Source organism: Rousettus aegyptiacus, unplaced genomic scaffold, assembly GCF_014176215.1.
Source record: "Rousettus aegyptiacus isolate mRouAeg1 unplaced genomic scaffold, mRouAeg1.p scaffold_m13_p_16, whole genome shotgun sequence".
Lineage (NCBI taxonomy): Eukaryota > Metazoa > Chordata > Mammalia > Chiroptera > Pteropodidae > Rousettus > Rousettus aegyptiacus.
Genome location: NW_023416291.1, coordinates 53,013,187 through 53,027,518, shown reverse-complemented (window position 1 = coordinate 53,027,518; position 14,332 = coordinate 53,013,187). Strand labels below are relative to the sequence as shown.

Genomic DNA, 14,332 nt, shown 5'->3' with positions numbered 1-14,332 from the left:
CAGAAATGTTTCAGGCCAGCTGGGGAAGGGCATGGCCTGCCCCGCGCCTGGGGGACACAAGTCACAGCTCCTGAAGCCCTCACATAGGAGGAGCAGTCAGCGGACCCTGCTTGGGTGCGGGCCCTGCCCCCGGCCCATCCCATCATCTGCCCGCCGCTGGGACAGCCGAGGCCAGTGTACGTAGATGTGTGTATTTCAGTTAAGTGAGATCATCGAGCCTTTTTAATAAGAGTGGTCCGTCTCTACCTTACCTTTGCCCTGTACAGCTGCCAAAGAGCCTGGGCGCGGGCTCTGCACAGGTGGGATCTGAGCCTAGGGGTTTGGAGAACAGGGGCGCGAGATGCACGTCCCTCACCTGCGCGTTGGGCAGGGAGGGCGCCTGGAGCAGAGCGAGCCTCGTTCCTGCGGCACGCGGTGGTGTGTGTCGTGCACGGCTGGGGCTGGCCAGCCATCCGTCTCTGGTCCCTGGCTGGGGTGGCTGACAGCTGGAGTCACACTCGAGGCCCTGAGTCAGTTGAACGTCACAAACCGGAGGTGGGCAGCCGTCTTTGAGGGACCCCACTGTCCCTGGATTCATGAGAGGGCAGGGCGAGGAGGATGTTCGTGCCAGTCTGGGGTGGCGGAGGCCTCCGCGTGCAGTAAGGGGGGACGGGGAGTTCTCAGGCAGGGCAGGTGCACGGCCACCTACACCTGATGGGGCCAGGGCGGCCGTGGGGCATTGCCCACCCAGCACTCGCATTCGGGCAAGGCTGAGGCTGGGCGGGGTGGGCAGGTCTGTCTTGGGTGTCTGCTGATCAAGTGTTGCTTTCGTGGGAACAGAGAAACAGTGGGTGAGGCAGAGGCCGGGGGACCTTGCAGCTGCCCATGGCTGGTGAAGCACCCAGCGGGCCCTCCCCCGAGGTCAAGGTCCCAGTCCTGGGCACTGGGGGCAACAAAACACCGGATCCCCAGCCCTGTGCTCGTGGAGCTTCTGTTGTGAGAGGGACGTGTGTGCTGTCACAGGGGTCGGTGGCTTTGGGAAAGGAAAGCTTTGAATCCGGGACTCGCTGCAAACCTGACATTTGGGCAAGGCCCCGAAGAAGAGCAGGAGACACCTGGGCAGGTGGCTTTCCGGGCGGAGGGCGCAGCCCACGCCGAGGCCCTGGGGCGGGACCGCGCCTGGCGTGCTGCGAGAGCTGGGCGGGGCGGGGGGACAGGCAGGTCGTGCGGGGCCTTGTGGGCCAAGGCGGGAGCCCCGGTGTGCCGAGCTGGGAAGGGATGTGTGGAGACCTGCTGGAGCAGGGGCGGAGAGGCCCCCGAGGAGGCTCTGCCGGCTGGGTGATGGCGTGACTGTGGCCAGGACCACATGGAGGTGGAGAAAGGGGCAAATCCTGGACTATCACTTTAAATTTGTGGTAAATACATATAACTTACAGTTTACCCCCTTAAAATGCACAATTCAGTGGGATGAGATGCATTCGCAGTGTTGTGCACCTATATTTAATTCCAGAACACTCCACCCCGAGAAAGAAACCCCATCCCCGTCCGCTGCACCCCCCCAGCCCCTGACAGCCATGAGCCCCCTTCCTGTCTCTGTATGTGCCCCTTCCGGACACGCCGCACAAACGGAACCGCACGCTGTCTGGCGTCTCACTGAGCGTCGAGTTCGACGTGTCCGCGTGGCGGCGGCGCGTCACGCCTTTCACGGCGAGCGGCATTCCCGCGTGGGGGGGCCACGCCGTGCTCGTTCGGTCGACGGCCCTTTCGGCGGTTTCCAGTTTAGTTGTGAATCACGCTGCTGTGAACATCTGTGTGGAGGGTTTTGCTCCGAGGTGTTTGGAAAGTAGATGAAGGCTGGATGAGTGCGGGGTGCGGAGGCAGGGACTGGAGCCCGGGGCAGCCCCGGCCTGAGCACCCGGAGAGGTAAGGCCGTGGGTGCGGGAGTGAGATTCAGAAGCTCCCTGTGATTCGGGGACCCCTGTGGGGATGGGAGGGGCGGAGGAGCAGTGGGAGCCTGAGCCTGACCGGCCACGCAGGCCCCGCCCCAGCTCCGCCCTCAGCCCCTCCTGCTGGGGCAGGCGGGCGTGGCCTGGACAGGGGCCAGGGCCCCCAGCGCCGTTGCCAGGACACCACGAGGTGGCCTTTGTTGCTGTTAACAGTGGCCACACAGCCCTCCCAGGCAAGAGCAGCCAGGAGCCCAGAGGCAACATGCAGACCCTGAGGCGGGAGGCCACCCGGTCCTGCGTCCCCCAGGGGACCCTCGAGGTGGACTTCCCGGCGTCTCTCTACAAGTGAGTAGTGCCCGTCCTGCCCCCAGACTCGGCCTCTGGGTCTGGGGTGTGACGGGGTTTGGTGTGGCTTCTCCCAGTGTCGCGGATTCTTCCCGAAAGGGGCGCTGCCTGGTTCTGGCTGCTGCTCCCTCGCCTCTCGCCGGCGTCAGCGCGTGGTGCAGGGCGGGGGGCAGTCGCTGGTGCTCGCTGCTGTGTGCACAGCGGCTCATGGCACGCTGAGGCACTGGGGCCCAGGAGTGTCCTGGGACGCCTGTGGCAAAGCCCCCGAGGCCAGGCAGCTCAGACACCTAACGTTATTCCTTCCCAGTTCTGGAGGGTCCAGGCTAATTCCTCCCAAGGCCTCCAGGGAGAACCCGCTCCGTGTTCTCCCAGGTTCCGACGACCCACTGGCAGGCCTTGGTGTCCCTGGTCTTGTAGACACACCGCCCCGTCTCTGCCTCTGTCACCCCATGACCTCCCATGTGTGTCCAGAGTCCCCTCTCCCTACAGGGTCACCAGGGCCACCCTAACGCACTGTGGCCTCAACAGCTGCCCGCTAAGACCCCGTTACCACATCAGGCCACGTTCTGAGGTTCCCGGTGGATGTGAATTGGGGGGAGGGGACACCCAGCCCAGTAGAGCACCATTAACCAGCGACTCGCAGCCAGTCATGGCGCATGCTCCGCAGCGGCGAGAACGAAGCAGGCGTGTGAGTGACCTTCGCGCCGCTCCGTTGCCAAGAAAATTTTAAAAAGGGCAGCAGGCGCCCCCGTTTCCTTCCCGGAGGGCACAGGCTCTGGCCACTCTGGAAGGCCGCAGGGGTGACCGGGGCAGTCCAGGCTGGCGGCTGGGGCAGGCAGAGCACGGAACATTCATAGCATGAGACACCCCAGGCGATCTTGATCTGGCCCTTTGGGTGGCAAACCCAGTCTGTGTCAGGTCCCCAAGGCTGGTGTTCAGAACCGACCCGGCTTGTCCCCCCTTTGCTGAGCCACGCGCGTTTCTGGTCTTGATGCCGAGTGAGGACTGAGCTGGGCTGCGCGGCAGAGACGAAGGCGTCTAGTCTGTGGCCTGCTGGGGCCGTCCTGGGGACGGCCAGCCCCACCCCGGGCGAGTCCCAGGACCGAGCTCGCGGGGGAGGGCACGCGCCCGTCTGGACGCCCTCCGGGGGGACGTTCTGCGGGAGCAGGTGTCCCTGCAACCTCGCCGTCGGGGCCTTCCGCTTTTCCTCGTGTTTAGTTTCACTGGTAACTCACTGAGGTTCGATTTTGCCATCATCGTGTCTTCACTAACCTGTCTGCACTGTGGCCTCTCTGTCCCTTACACCGCCCTCTGCTGCCTCTGGGGGTGTGCACGTCCATCTCCACCTGGAGTGGGCCACCCCTCCTTGGGGAAGCCCAGGCGCTCACCGCCTAGGACAGGCTCTGGCCCCAGAGGCCCCTGGAACAGGCACAGATGTGCAGCCCCACAGTTTGTCCTTTAACTGAGCTCGTCCTCACCCCCGGCTGGTCCGCAGTGACTGGCCGGATGATGACACGACGCCCCCGTGGTCTCCTCAAGCCACTCGCTCAGCCACAACTGCGTCTTCCCGGTGTGCCTCCGGGCCGGGGGCGGGGGAAGCTTCCCGGAGGAAGGGGCCTGTGCGTCTAAGAGGCTGGACAAGGACTTTAGGAGCCCAGGATCGCCACAGCTTTTGTACCCCATTCCCTGAAGTCCCTTGGGGGAGAGTCAAGGAAAGCTGAAGCGCTGAGCGGATCCTGGGAGGACGCGACAGGAGGGGCCTCCCACTCGGCCGGCCCAGGCGGGGCGGCCAGCGCCGGAGGACTCGCAGCCGAGATGGAGAAGGCCCCACAGGGCAGGCCAGGCCTTCGCCCCTGATGCCACGACGTGGCAAAGGGGTAAAAGGCCCATCCTAGAGACGGGCAGAGGACAGCCTCAGGCTCAGCCTGTCCTCTCCCCTGGCCCTCAGTGATGACTACCTGTCCCTGGCGGGGCCCCGCTGGACGCCGGCCATCAGACAGGCAGTGCGCTGGAAGTACACGCCCATGGGACGGGACGCGGCCGGCCAGTCGTGGTACACGGGCCTAACCAACTCGGACTCCCGCGAAGCCTGGTACACGCTCCCCAGGTCCCTGGACAGCCCCTACCGTGAGGCTTACGCCCACTGGCAAGGATGCTACGGCCACCGGGAGCGCAGCATGCCCTCGGGTGAGTGCCGGGCCCGCCTGCCCTGACCCGGGCCAGCCCCAGGGACAGCAAGGGCCAGAGACGACCTCCCTCCCACTCTCCCCGCAGCCTACACCCAGCACCTCCGGGAGACCGCCTGGCACGACCCCATCGTGCCCGCCCAGCACAGGGCCCCCAGCACGCGGTGGGGGACCGTGCTGTGGACGGACAGACCCATCCGGGGCAAGGAATATGGTGAGGCCAGGGTCGCGGGCACTGGGGGTGACACTGCCTGGGCCAGGAAGCTGGGGCCAGGAGCTGACCCCGGTCCTGCCCCACAGCGGTCAACAGGCACCGGTACGGGGTGGAGCCACCGGGCAGGGTGTCCGACTACGTGCCCGACCTGTCAGCGCAGCAGCGCCCACGCTACACCACCCAGAGCTACCGGCAGTGGGACCTGGAACCCTACTGCCCGGCCATCGGCCAGCGGCCCCCCGCTGTGCACACGCCCACCCTCTGATAAAGACCGTCCCTCTGCGGGGACGCCGCGCCTCTCCCTGGGCTGCTGTCCACATCCGGGGCCCAGGGCGCTGGGCGGCCAGGTAAAGGGAGTCTCTAGCAAGTCCCCAGGCAGACAGCTAAGGCCAGTCCTCGCCGTGGGCAGCTCTTTATTCACCGTCAGCGCCATCCTGGGAGCGGGGGGCTGGGCTGGGCTCCCCAGACCAGGCTCCAGAACGGCTCAGCGATGACGCTGTCCCTGAGTGGAGACCCCAGCTGGGCTCCAGGACCTACACACCCCACCTCATGCAGCATGGTACCCCTAGTCATCCATTAGGCTGGGGAACCCCTAAACTGTGGACCCCTGGATACCAGAGGGCCTAGCCAGCTATCGCCCCAGCCGGGATCCTGCCCTCACCCGCTGACCACAGCTGGGCCAGGAAGGAGGGGTGGGGACCTGAGGAGCAGGGCGTGGAATGTGTGGTCGCAGTCCTTTGCACTGGGCAGGAGGCCTTGAGGGGACGTCAGGGCTGGGCTCCAGGGGCCCCTGCAAGAGAGGGGTGGGTCGGTGAGCATGGGGCCTGCCCTGGCCCCAACCCTCCCCGCATGGCCAGGTCGGGGTCTGGGGGTTGGAGGGGAGCCTGCAACTCACAGCTCCGCAGGCGCAAGGGCCAGACGAGGAGGCTGCTCAGACAGAGGGTGGCGGCCACGCCCACGCCGCCCGTCACGGCCACCATCACCCAGTGGTAGAAGCCCACGCAGGCCTTGCAGCAGAGCTCCGAGCTGGGGTGGGGGGACAGCGCAGGTGAGCAGACACTTGGCCTCCTCCAGCCGGGACTTCCCACACACAGCCAGGTCACCCCACTTGAGCTGCGGGCAGCGCCTTTCCCAGCACTCAGGTCAGAACCTGGGGGTCGCCCTCGACCCCCTTCTCTCCTCCCACGCCCGATCCTTCAACCAGGTCTCCTTCTGCCTGGTCTCCAAGCGCCAGCCCTCACTTCAGCCACCAAGGGCACCTGTGAGCACCCAAGTCAGGCCCTGCCCCTCCTCGGCCCATAGCCCTCCACCAGGCCCTGCCCGGCCTGCCCTGTCCCCTCCCCATGCTCACGGGCCTCCTCTGTTTCTCCAGCATGCCAGGCACGGGCCTGCCCCAGGGCCTTTGCACTGGTTATTCCTCCCACCACTGATAACCACCAGGTCTCAGGACCAATGCCATCGCCTCCAAGAAGCCCTCCCTGACCTGTTGCCCCAGCAGGGCCTTTGCAGGTGGTGTCCTTCATGCCCCTGGCCACTGGTCTGGACCACATGTTGTGTGACTAACTTGGCTGGCATTGCCCCCGGCTCCACGAGGATAGAGACCCAGGCCAGCTCTGGTTCCCAGATCCTGGCCTTCCACAAGGCGAGCACGTGGTGATCTAGAACCATCAGTCTGGAAGCCCAGGTTCTGCGGGACGTGGATTCTGGCTTCCCCATAGCCCTGTCCACTCACGTTCCAGTACAGCTGTAGGCGGCTGCTCGTAGCGATCCGGGGTTTGTTGACTAGTGAAGTGTCCGAGGTCACAGGGCCAGGGGTCCCTGGCCTGCGGCCCCCACCAGGTGGGATCTCTCGTCCACACCAAACACCCAGACCTGGAGCGGCACCTGCCACACAGCACACGCTCAGTACACTCTTGTTGAATGAATGAATGAATGAATGAATGAGTCGCACTCACGAGCAGGGGTGCAGACCCTGGATGACCATGACTGCCAGCCCGTTGGCCACCTTATCCGAGAAGCTCATGGCACCATACACGAAGGCTCCACTGTGCTGAGGGGACACAGGCAGAGAGGTCAGCACTGTGGCCTGGGCCCCGGGCCCCGGTCCCCACCGGCCCTGCCCAGCAGCCCTACCGTGTGGGGGCCAATGAGGTCGGCCGTCATGGCCAAGGAGGTGACGAGGATGGTGGCACAGCCCATGCCCAGCAGCACAGCCACCATGTACACAGCCACACCCAGCCTGTCTGCCAGCGCCACCCAGGCCGCGAAGGCCAGGATCAGCAGGAGGCCCGTGAAGTAGGTCATCTGCAGAGGAGACGGGCGTCAGGCCTGCCTCGCTGGGCGGCTCGCGAGCCCAGTGCCTGCCCTCCGGCCTCCGTCCACTGCCCCCCAACCCCAGAGAGAGAGCGCGTCAAGCTGGACCGTCCCTAAGGAGCCCCCAGCTCTGACCGCACCGGGGAGCTGACGTCCTAGTGACAGGTGCCTTTATGTCTAAGTGCAAATTAAGTAAAATTAGACAAAATGGGGCATTCAGTTCCTTGGTCACGCTAGCCACATCTCGGGTACTCAAAAGGCACCATGGCTGGCACACTGGTCAGCACAGAAAGTTCTAGAGCTCCACAGGCCCGAGACACTCAGAAGCCAGGATTCTAGAACTCGGGTCCCAGACACAAGACCTCTACGAGGTGCGGGTGCCGTGGGCTGGAATCGCCAGGCTTCTGAGCGTCGGAGGGAGCTCCTGTGTGGGACCCCCGCTGTCCCCGCCGGCCCGCGTACTCACGTGCCGCCCGATCCACTTGTTGACCGGCTTCATGAGGAAGGAGGAGAAGAAACCACTGAGGTACATCACCAGCGGGATGGTGGCGATGAACTTCTGTCGGGCGGAGCGGGCGCGGGCGCGTCAGGAGGGCCGCTCAGGCTGGCGCTGCTGCCCCGCCCCACCCCGCCCCGCCCCGCTCACCTTGGGCAGGTTGAGGGAGTAGGTGAGGTACATGGCCATGTACGTCTGGGACAGGTTCACAATGAGCCGCGTGCTCATGTACAGCAGGCCCACCTGTGGGCAAAGGGACGGTGCAGGTGTCAGACGGACCCTGCACTCCCGCCAGCAGGGGCTGCGGGGGCCTGGCTGCAGCGGGCACCTGACCCACTGGCGGCGGCTGCTGGTCAGGGAGAAGACGGCGGTGACGGACCAGCGACGCCGGCGCGGCCGCCCCCGCCTGCAGCCCCGCGTGCAGCCCCGCGCCCGCACACGGTACCTGGTAAAAGGCCGGCTCCCGAAGCCAGTGTTTCCAGAGCAGCAGGGGCCGGGCCGCGGCGGGGGCCAGCAGCGGGGTGTGTTCGTCCTGCTCCGCCACCTGCTGCCGGCGCCCCTCCCTGGTGCCCAGGTGGAACAGCAGTGAGAAGACGGCGCCGATGCCCACCACCAGCAGGGCGAGGTTCTGGGGGCCGGGCAGGAGCGGGGTCAGAGGTGGCTGTCACAGCCCAGGCCCCACGTTCAGGGTCTGCCCCCAGCCCCCGCTCACCCGAAACACAGGCACGTCCTGGACCCCCAGCTGGTCGCTGACATCCTGGACGGGCCCCACGTGTGGAGACGCCTGCAGGTGGAGCAGGAGCCAGGCGGCGCCGTAGACGGTGATGTTGGCCACCACGGTGAAGGCGTACCTGGCGGGGACAGGCAGGCCTCGGCATGGCAGCCCAGGAAGCCACACGGCCACTTCCTCCCCACGGCAGCTGCATGGTCAGAGCTGTTTGTGGCCGATGGGTGATTTCAGCCACTAAACCTTGGGTGGCCCCAAGGAAGTCCTGCTGGCCTCAGTTCTCCCAGCCTGCACATCACCTAGTGATGACAACTCTGACCTGAGACCGCCGGGACAGGGAGCGGGGGTGCAGAAGCAGGACAGGCCTAGTCAGGGCTGCAGCCCAAGTCTGAAAGCTCCACGTGCTTAGAAGCCAGGATTCCGGGATTCTCGGTACCCAGGTCCCGAGCTTTGGCAGGGCAGGGCCCCATGGCCTAGAATCATCTGGGCTGGCTCCTGCCTGCAGCCCCAGAGCAATGTCCCTCCAGGGGCTCAACTGTGGTACCCCAGCTGGGGCAGGGCAGGGTGTGGGGAGCCTCTGGATCTCAGCACGACTCAGTTTCCTTTTCTGAAAGAGAACAGTTCTTTCCCCCAAGATCATAGCGAAGATGCCACAAGGTTGGCCATAAAGCACTATCCCCTGTCAGCTGGGGCCCTTGGGGGCCCGGGCATTGAGCAACCCCGTCGTTAGTGCCTGCAGCTCTCGGCAATAATGGGGAACTCAGAGGCGGGTGGGGAGGAAAACGATGGGGGCCAGCCAGGCTGAGGTAGAGACGGGCAGGACCCTCGACAAAGGCGCTGTCCTGACCGGAGGGACACGCACTAATGGCACCGACGGCCGGACAGGCTGGGCCCTCCTCCAAGCTCCCACCTCGGCGGCCGGCCCCGCACATGCTGTCCCTGCTGGCTGGAGCCGCCATCTCCTGTACCTTTCTCTTACTGCACATGTCCCACAGGCACCTCACTCTGGCCTTGGGCACATGACAACCTGGGCTTCTCATGAGGGTCAAAGAAGGTAATTCACATGAAGCGCGTAGAACTGTGCCTGGCATACAGCAAGCGTTCCATAAATGCTCCGATGGTCACCGAATCCAGAATAACCTCCTCTAGCACCTCAAGCAAGTGGATGGATAAGCCGGGCACCAACTGTGTCCACGTGCGGCAGGCAGGGTTCTAAAGCGGTCCTGGTCCTGGCCTCGGTCCTACCTAACTCCCTCCCCTTGGGGATGGGCCTTAGGGGCATGATGGGACGTCACTCCCATGTTTACGCAGCATTCTGTGGCACAGGTGAAGGGATTTGCAGATGTAATTAAGGGAGGTGATCCTCGGTGGGCCTGACCTAATCAGGCCATTAGAGAAAAAGACAAGCCATCTCTCAGCTCTGACTCTCCTGCGGGTCTCAGAAGAGTCAGCGAGCCACCATGAGCTCTACAGCCGCAAGAAAATTAATTCTGCCACCAACTGCGTGAGCAGGGCAGAGGGACCCCAGGCCTCAGACTGGACACCAGCCCTAGCTGACGCCTTGATTGACGCCTCGGACAGTGAAGAAAACCCAGCTGAGCAACAGACTCTTAGCCACAGGGACTGTGACATGATATTTTGCCTTTGTTAGGCCAGCAGCTGACCAGTTCATTGTTACAGGTGTATGAGCTGCAGCTGTGAGGCCCAGAGCCACCCAGCCTGGCAGGGCCGCACAGAAAGGGCGCCCCGGGCGGCCCCGCCTCACCTGTTCTGCATGTACCCGCCCCGCGCAGGCCATACCTGAGAGCGGTGAGCTCCACCTTCTCGTGGTCGTTGGTGACAAGCTCAGGGATGAGGCTGAGGTGGGCGATCTGCGTGGCGGCCCAGCCGAACTGGAAGATGACGATGAAGGGTGCATAGTAGAGGAGGGCGGCCCACTCGGGCGTGGTCGCCCCGCAGCCCAGGCAGGGGCTGAAGATGAAGGGGAAGGACAGCAGGACGGAGATGGTGCCTGTGGGGAGGCGGAGCAGGGACGTCACATCACGAGGCCTCCCCACAGTGGCCCAGGGCTCCCCAGGTGTGACCGCGGAGGGACCAAACAGAGACACAAAAACAGCGAGAGACCCTCCCGAAGTCACACAGCGGGGTGTGTGGGATCAGCGAGACGGGGCGTCCCAGGTTTATGGCCCCCGTGATAAATGGGGAAACTGAGGCAGAGAGCTGGGGTTCCTGAGAGGTCACGCAGCAGGCTGAAAGTGCGCTATGGGGAGCCCTGGAGAACTGCCCACCACAGACACACCACTGACACCCACAACTTGCCCACCCCACTCCGCAGCTCCTATCAGGGGTCCTGTGGGATCACGTGACCAAGGATGCTGGACTCCGCCCTCCCCAAGCCCCAGTGTCCCCGTCAGCTCCTCAGAGGACCTCTCCCTGGAAAACTAATAGCCCTGAACAAGGCTGAGTCCTTCCCGCGGCCCCGCAGCCCCCCAGTCCTGCACCACCCGCCCCCGTCCCCCCACCCCCGCACCTCCCCCTGCTCTCCCCGCACTCTGCTCCAGCCACACAGGCCTCCCCCCGCATGCAGGGCATAGTCCTGCCTCAGGATCTTTGCACATGCTGTGCCCTCCGCCTGAGACGCCCTGCCCCTCACACTTTCGCAAGGGGTCTCCATTTCATCCCTCGGCACTCAAATCCCGTGTCCTCAGAGAGGTCCTCCCTGACCAGCTCGGTCACCAGCAGTCCCCTCCCTGCCCCAACACACTCTATGTGGACCCTGCTTGCTTTTCTTCACACCCCTCAGCCCGCACAGGAATCCTGTGTCTGCTTCCTGCCTGCCTCCCCCACCGGGCTGTGGATGCTGGGGGTGGGAACCAGGTGTCTCCAAGTCACTGCTGTGTCCCAGGGACCCAGCATGGAGCCCGGCACATCAATATCTCTTGAATGATTAAATTATTTTCTTTTCTTTTTATTTTATTTGTTTTTTCATGCCTACAGCACCTGGTCTTCCTGGGTGGTCTCCCATCCAAGTACTCACCAGGCCTGACCCTGCTTAGCTTCCCAGATCCCAGATCAGACAAGATCGGGCACGTTCAGGGCGGCGTGGCTGTAGACTTGAACGAGTGAATAATAACAGCCTCTATTACAGCCCAAAGAGGTGGCTGTTACTGATGTCATTATCCTCATTTTTCAGATGAGGAAACTGAGGTCTACTGAGTGGGCCGCAGAGCTGAGCATCCAGCTTGCGGGACTCTGAGCCCAGCTCCCTCCCTCCAGCCTTGCGCCCTTCTCCTCCCCTCCCTAAGCCTAGAGGGAGCCAGGCAGCTGACCTACCGACCCCCTCCCAGCTCTGAAGGTGACCTCATCCCCAGACCCTGGGCCCGCCCTGCAGTCCTGGAACCAGGAAATGAAACCAAAACCAGCCCCAATCTTTCTCTGGAACTGGGAGGGGCATCCGGGGCAGATGGCTGGGGGCTGGAGGCACCCCGGGGCCAGGCACCCTTAGCAGACTTTGGTCAGAGGGCTGGGCTGCCCAGGCCGGACTCCAACCCGCTGCTTCCCCGGCCAGGTTAACCATTGTCAGTGCCAGGCTGCCTGGCTGAGGGACCTTGGGCATGTGACTTTGCCTCTCGGGGCTTCAGTTTCCAAGAAACGGAGATGATGGGAATATCTGCTTCCTGACCAGCTGTGGGGAGCGAGCACGGGCCGTGTGGAAGCTTGGAGGCCCTGCTACTGTGGACCACGTCCCGTTCAAAGCCAAAATACGTGCACCCTTGCGCAGGTGCCTTCAACTGTGTGGAACGTGCCCCCTACACACACTCCTATCCGCCCTTCAAAACCCAAAGCCGATGTCCCATCCTCCAGAGCTCCGCTGCTCTCTCATGAAGGCCAGTCCACGCGCCCGCCCCAGCCTGGGCCCCACAGGAGCGCCGCCCCCCACCCCCAATGTCTGGCTCCGAGGATCCTCTGGGCTAGGTGGGAGGCAGAGATCTCACTAAGGGAAAGACTGAGTCCATCGCCACCCACAGACTCGGGCAAATAGAGAAGTGGGCACTGGTGCCTGGGTGACCTTTGCTTAAGTCACCTTATCAGGCATCACGAGGGGCTACCCTGGCTTCCTCTCCCCAACAGACCCTCTACCCAGAGAGGGGAAGGGGTGCAGGTGGAGGCCTTGGTGTCTGGTCGGGGCACCCATCCTCCAGGCTTGCATAAACATAAACCCTTCGGTTATTTACAAAATGCTTCCAGCCCCTCCCCCAACCCCTACTTCTGTAGGTTCTTCCTGGGATCAGGTGGGACCCTCACTGAATCGCAGGCCTCCCATCGATGAAGGGGCAGAGTCAGGCCTGGGGGCTCTGAGCTGGGAACAGGTCCCACCTCGGGGCCTTCGCACATGCAGGGCCTGCTGCCAGGGCCACCCTTCCATGCTGGCTCCGTCTCCCCAGCTGGGGTTTCCCCTGCCCCCCCCGACGGAGCCCTTCTCACATACCCCCCATCACCCTGCTCATCTCTCTGGTCCACTTGGTTTGCATGTCAGTGAGTCGACCTACAACTATAAACAAAACTGCCTTTGAGACTCTGGGGTCAGCTCTCCAAGCGAACCCAACATCAGCGCACAGAGGGACACCTCTGGTCTGAGACTCCTACAGTCTGGAGTGGCCCAGGCACGGCCTTAGTGTCCTGGCCTGTCAGACCTGAAATCCAGCCCCAGGCTGTGGCCACAGCGATTCTAGCCACCCCGGGCTATGTGGAGATCTGTCACCCACTACCTCCCCCAGCTCATTGTTCCCAAGGGCAAGAAGACACCAGCCTGGCCCCTCCTGCCTTCTAGAAAGCTGCCGCCCAGAATTCCCCAAGTGGCCAGATTCCTGGCCCTGCCTCCTGAAAAGACCCAAGCACCCTCGAGGCCAGGATGCAGCCAGCGCTCCTGCTGAGGGCCGGTCAGCAGCGAGAGTGGCGGGGGCCAGTCTCAAAGCTCAGGGCCTGGGCGGGCAGAGAAAGGATGCCAGACACACAGGCCTTATCACTGGTGTGCATTGGTCAGGCACCCCACGGGCGGGGAGGGGGCGCCTCCTCACATCCCCAACAGCCCCCCTGGCTGGCAACACCCCCAGGCCAGAGGGTGACCTGCAGTCTGCAGACCTGATCCCGGTCAGTCACACACTGACTTCTAACTCAACGCCGGAAAAACACCCAAGCGACAGGTTGCCCGAGATTGGGGCGGGGATGGATGGAGCGCGTTGGGAAAACGGAGAGCTGAGACTCTAGGCAGGCTGACTCTCACTCAGGCTGAGTTGTCCCGGTGGTCGCCCCGATGGACAGATGGAGAGGTCAGGCCGGACCAGACAGACTGACAGAAGAGGCGCTGGACAGTAAGACCCAACCCAAAGAGACTTCAGGGGGCCCCCAGGGGTCAGACAGAAAGAGAAGCGGCACTGAAGGGTCACACCAACAGTCGCATGCAGGGGTCTTCCCAGGGCAGACAGCAGCCGTGGGGCAGACGGAGGGGAAGGACTCAGGCACCGGGCAGAGATGAAAGGGGGACTGGGCAGCCGAGCGGCCGGATGGCGGAGGCTCGGCGGGGACTTACCGACCAGGTGCCAGGCCTTGCGCGGCCCGCAGCGGGCGCAGCGGCCGGCGGCGCGGTCGGCCTCGTAGCCCACGAGGGGCGTGCAGAGCCCGTCGGCCACCTGGCCGAGCAGCAGCAGCAGCCCCGCGCCGCGCGAGCTGTAGGCGCGCACCGAGTGCAGGTAAAGCAGCAGGTAGGTGAACCACATGGACGCGCACAGGTCGTTGAGGAAGTGGCCCACGGCGTAGCTCAATCGCGCCGCCAGGGTCATCGGCCGCGGGGTCGCCCCCGCTGCGGCCACCGGGGGCCCCGGGCCCATGGCGGCGATCCGGGCTTGGGCCGGACCGGCCAGCACTTAGCAAACGGGACCCGGCCCCAGCCGTGTGCGGCCCGCTCTCCCCGCCGCCGCCCGCGTCCGCGCCGTCCCGCCTCCCGCGGAGAGCGCCTGCGGCGGCGGAGCCGGAGGACCCCAGACTGAGGCCGGGCGGGGCGGGGCGGAGCATCCCGGGAATAGCGGCCTTTTTCACCAATCGGGGCCGCGCGCCGGGGCCCGACAG

The 14,332-nt window shown here is 64.3% G+C and overlaps 2 protein-coding genes and 1 pseudogene across 3 annotated transcripts; 1 reads left to right on the top strand and 2 right to left on the bottom strand.

Annotated features, from left to right (window-relative positions):
* Positions 1-1,460: 1,460 nt before the first annotated feature.
* On the bottom strand, positions 1,461-14,226 carry MFSD12 (major facilitator superfamily domain containing 12). Of its 2 annotated transcripts, XM_016163510.2 has the most exons (10): positions 13,797-14,224; positions 10,007-10,217; positions 8,192-8,330; positions 7,925-8,107; positions 7,630-7,722; positions 7,450-7,542; positions 6,804-6,974; positions 6,626-6,720; positions 5,566-5,696; positions 1,461-5,460 (listed from the first exon to the last, which is right to left on the bottom strand). In XM_016163510.2, the coding sequence occupies exons 1-10, from the start codon at positions 14,092-14,094 to the stop codon at positions 5,438-5,440; spliced, it is 1,437 nt and encodes a 478-aa protein (XP_016018996.2). In that variant the 5' UTR covers positions 14,095-14,224; the 3' UTR covers positions 1,461-5,437. The 2 variants fall into 2 exon arrangements, with proteins under 2 accessions (XP_016018996.2, XP_036090004.1); XM_036234111.1 differs by lacking the exon at positions 5,566-5,696 and having other exon boundaries at positions 13,797-14,226.
* On the top strand, positions 1,939-4,971 carry CUNH19orf71 (chromosome unknown C19orf71 homolog). Its single transcript, XM_016163513.2, has 4 exons — positions 1,939-2,270; positions 4,219-4,457; positions 4,545-4,670; positions 4,757-4,971. Exons 1-4 carry the CDS (start codon positions 1,966-1,968, stop codon positions 4,933-4,935), a joined length of 849 nt encoding a protein of 282 aa, XP_016018999.2. The 5' UTR covers positions 1,939-1,965; the 3' UTR covers positions 4,936-4,971.
* LOC118612738 lies at positions 11,195-11,320 on the bottom strand (annotated as a pseudogene).
* Positions 14,227-14,332: the final 106 nt, after the last annotated feature.

What these genes read in the sequence shown, in the direction of transcription:
- CUNH19orf71 (XM_016163513.2), top strand. Translation starts at nt 1,966, where the DNA reads ATGGGAGGGGCGGAGGAGCAGTGGGAGCCTGAGCCTGACCGGCCACGC. An exon ending in TTCCCGGCGTCTCTCTACAA is followed by an intron (nt 2,271 to 4,218) that starts GTGAGTAGTGCC and finishes CCTGGCCCTCAG; the next exon opens with TGATGACTACCTGTCCCTGG. An exon ending in GGAGCGCAGCATGCCCTCGG is followed by an intron (nt 4,458 to 4,544) that starts GTGAGTGCCGGG and finishes CTCTCCCCGCAG; the next exon opens with CCTACACCCAGCACCTCCGG.
- MFSD12 (XM_016163510.2), bottom strand. Translation starts at nt 14,094, where the DNA reads ATGGGCCCGGGGCCCCCGGTGGCCGCAGCGGGGGCGACCCCGCGGCCG. An exon ending in AGGACGTGCCTGTGTTTCGG is followed by an intron (nt 8,108 to 8,191) that starts GTGAGCGGGGGC and finishes CCCGGCCCCCAG; the next exon opens with AACCTCGCCCTGCTGGTGGT. An exon ending in ACCTCATTGGCCCCCACACG is followed by an intron (nt 6,721 to 6,803) that starts GTAGGGCTGCTG and finishes GTGTCCCCTCAG; the next exon opens with CACAGTGGAGCCTTCGTGTA.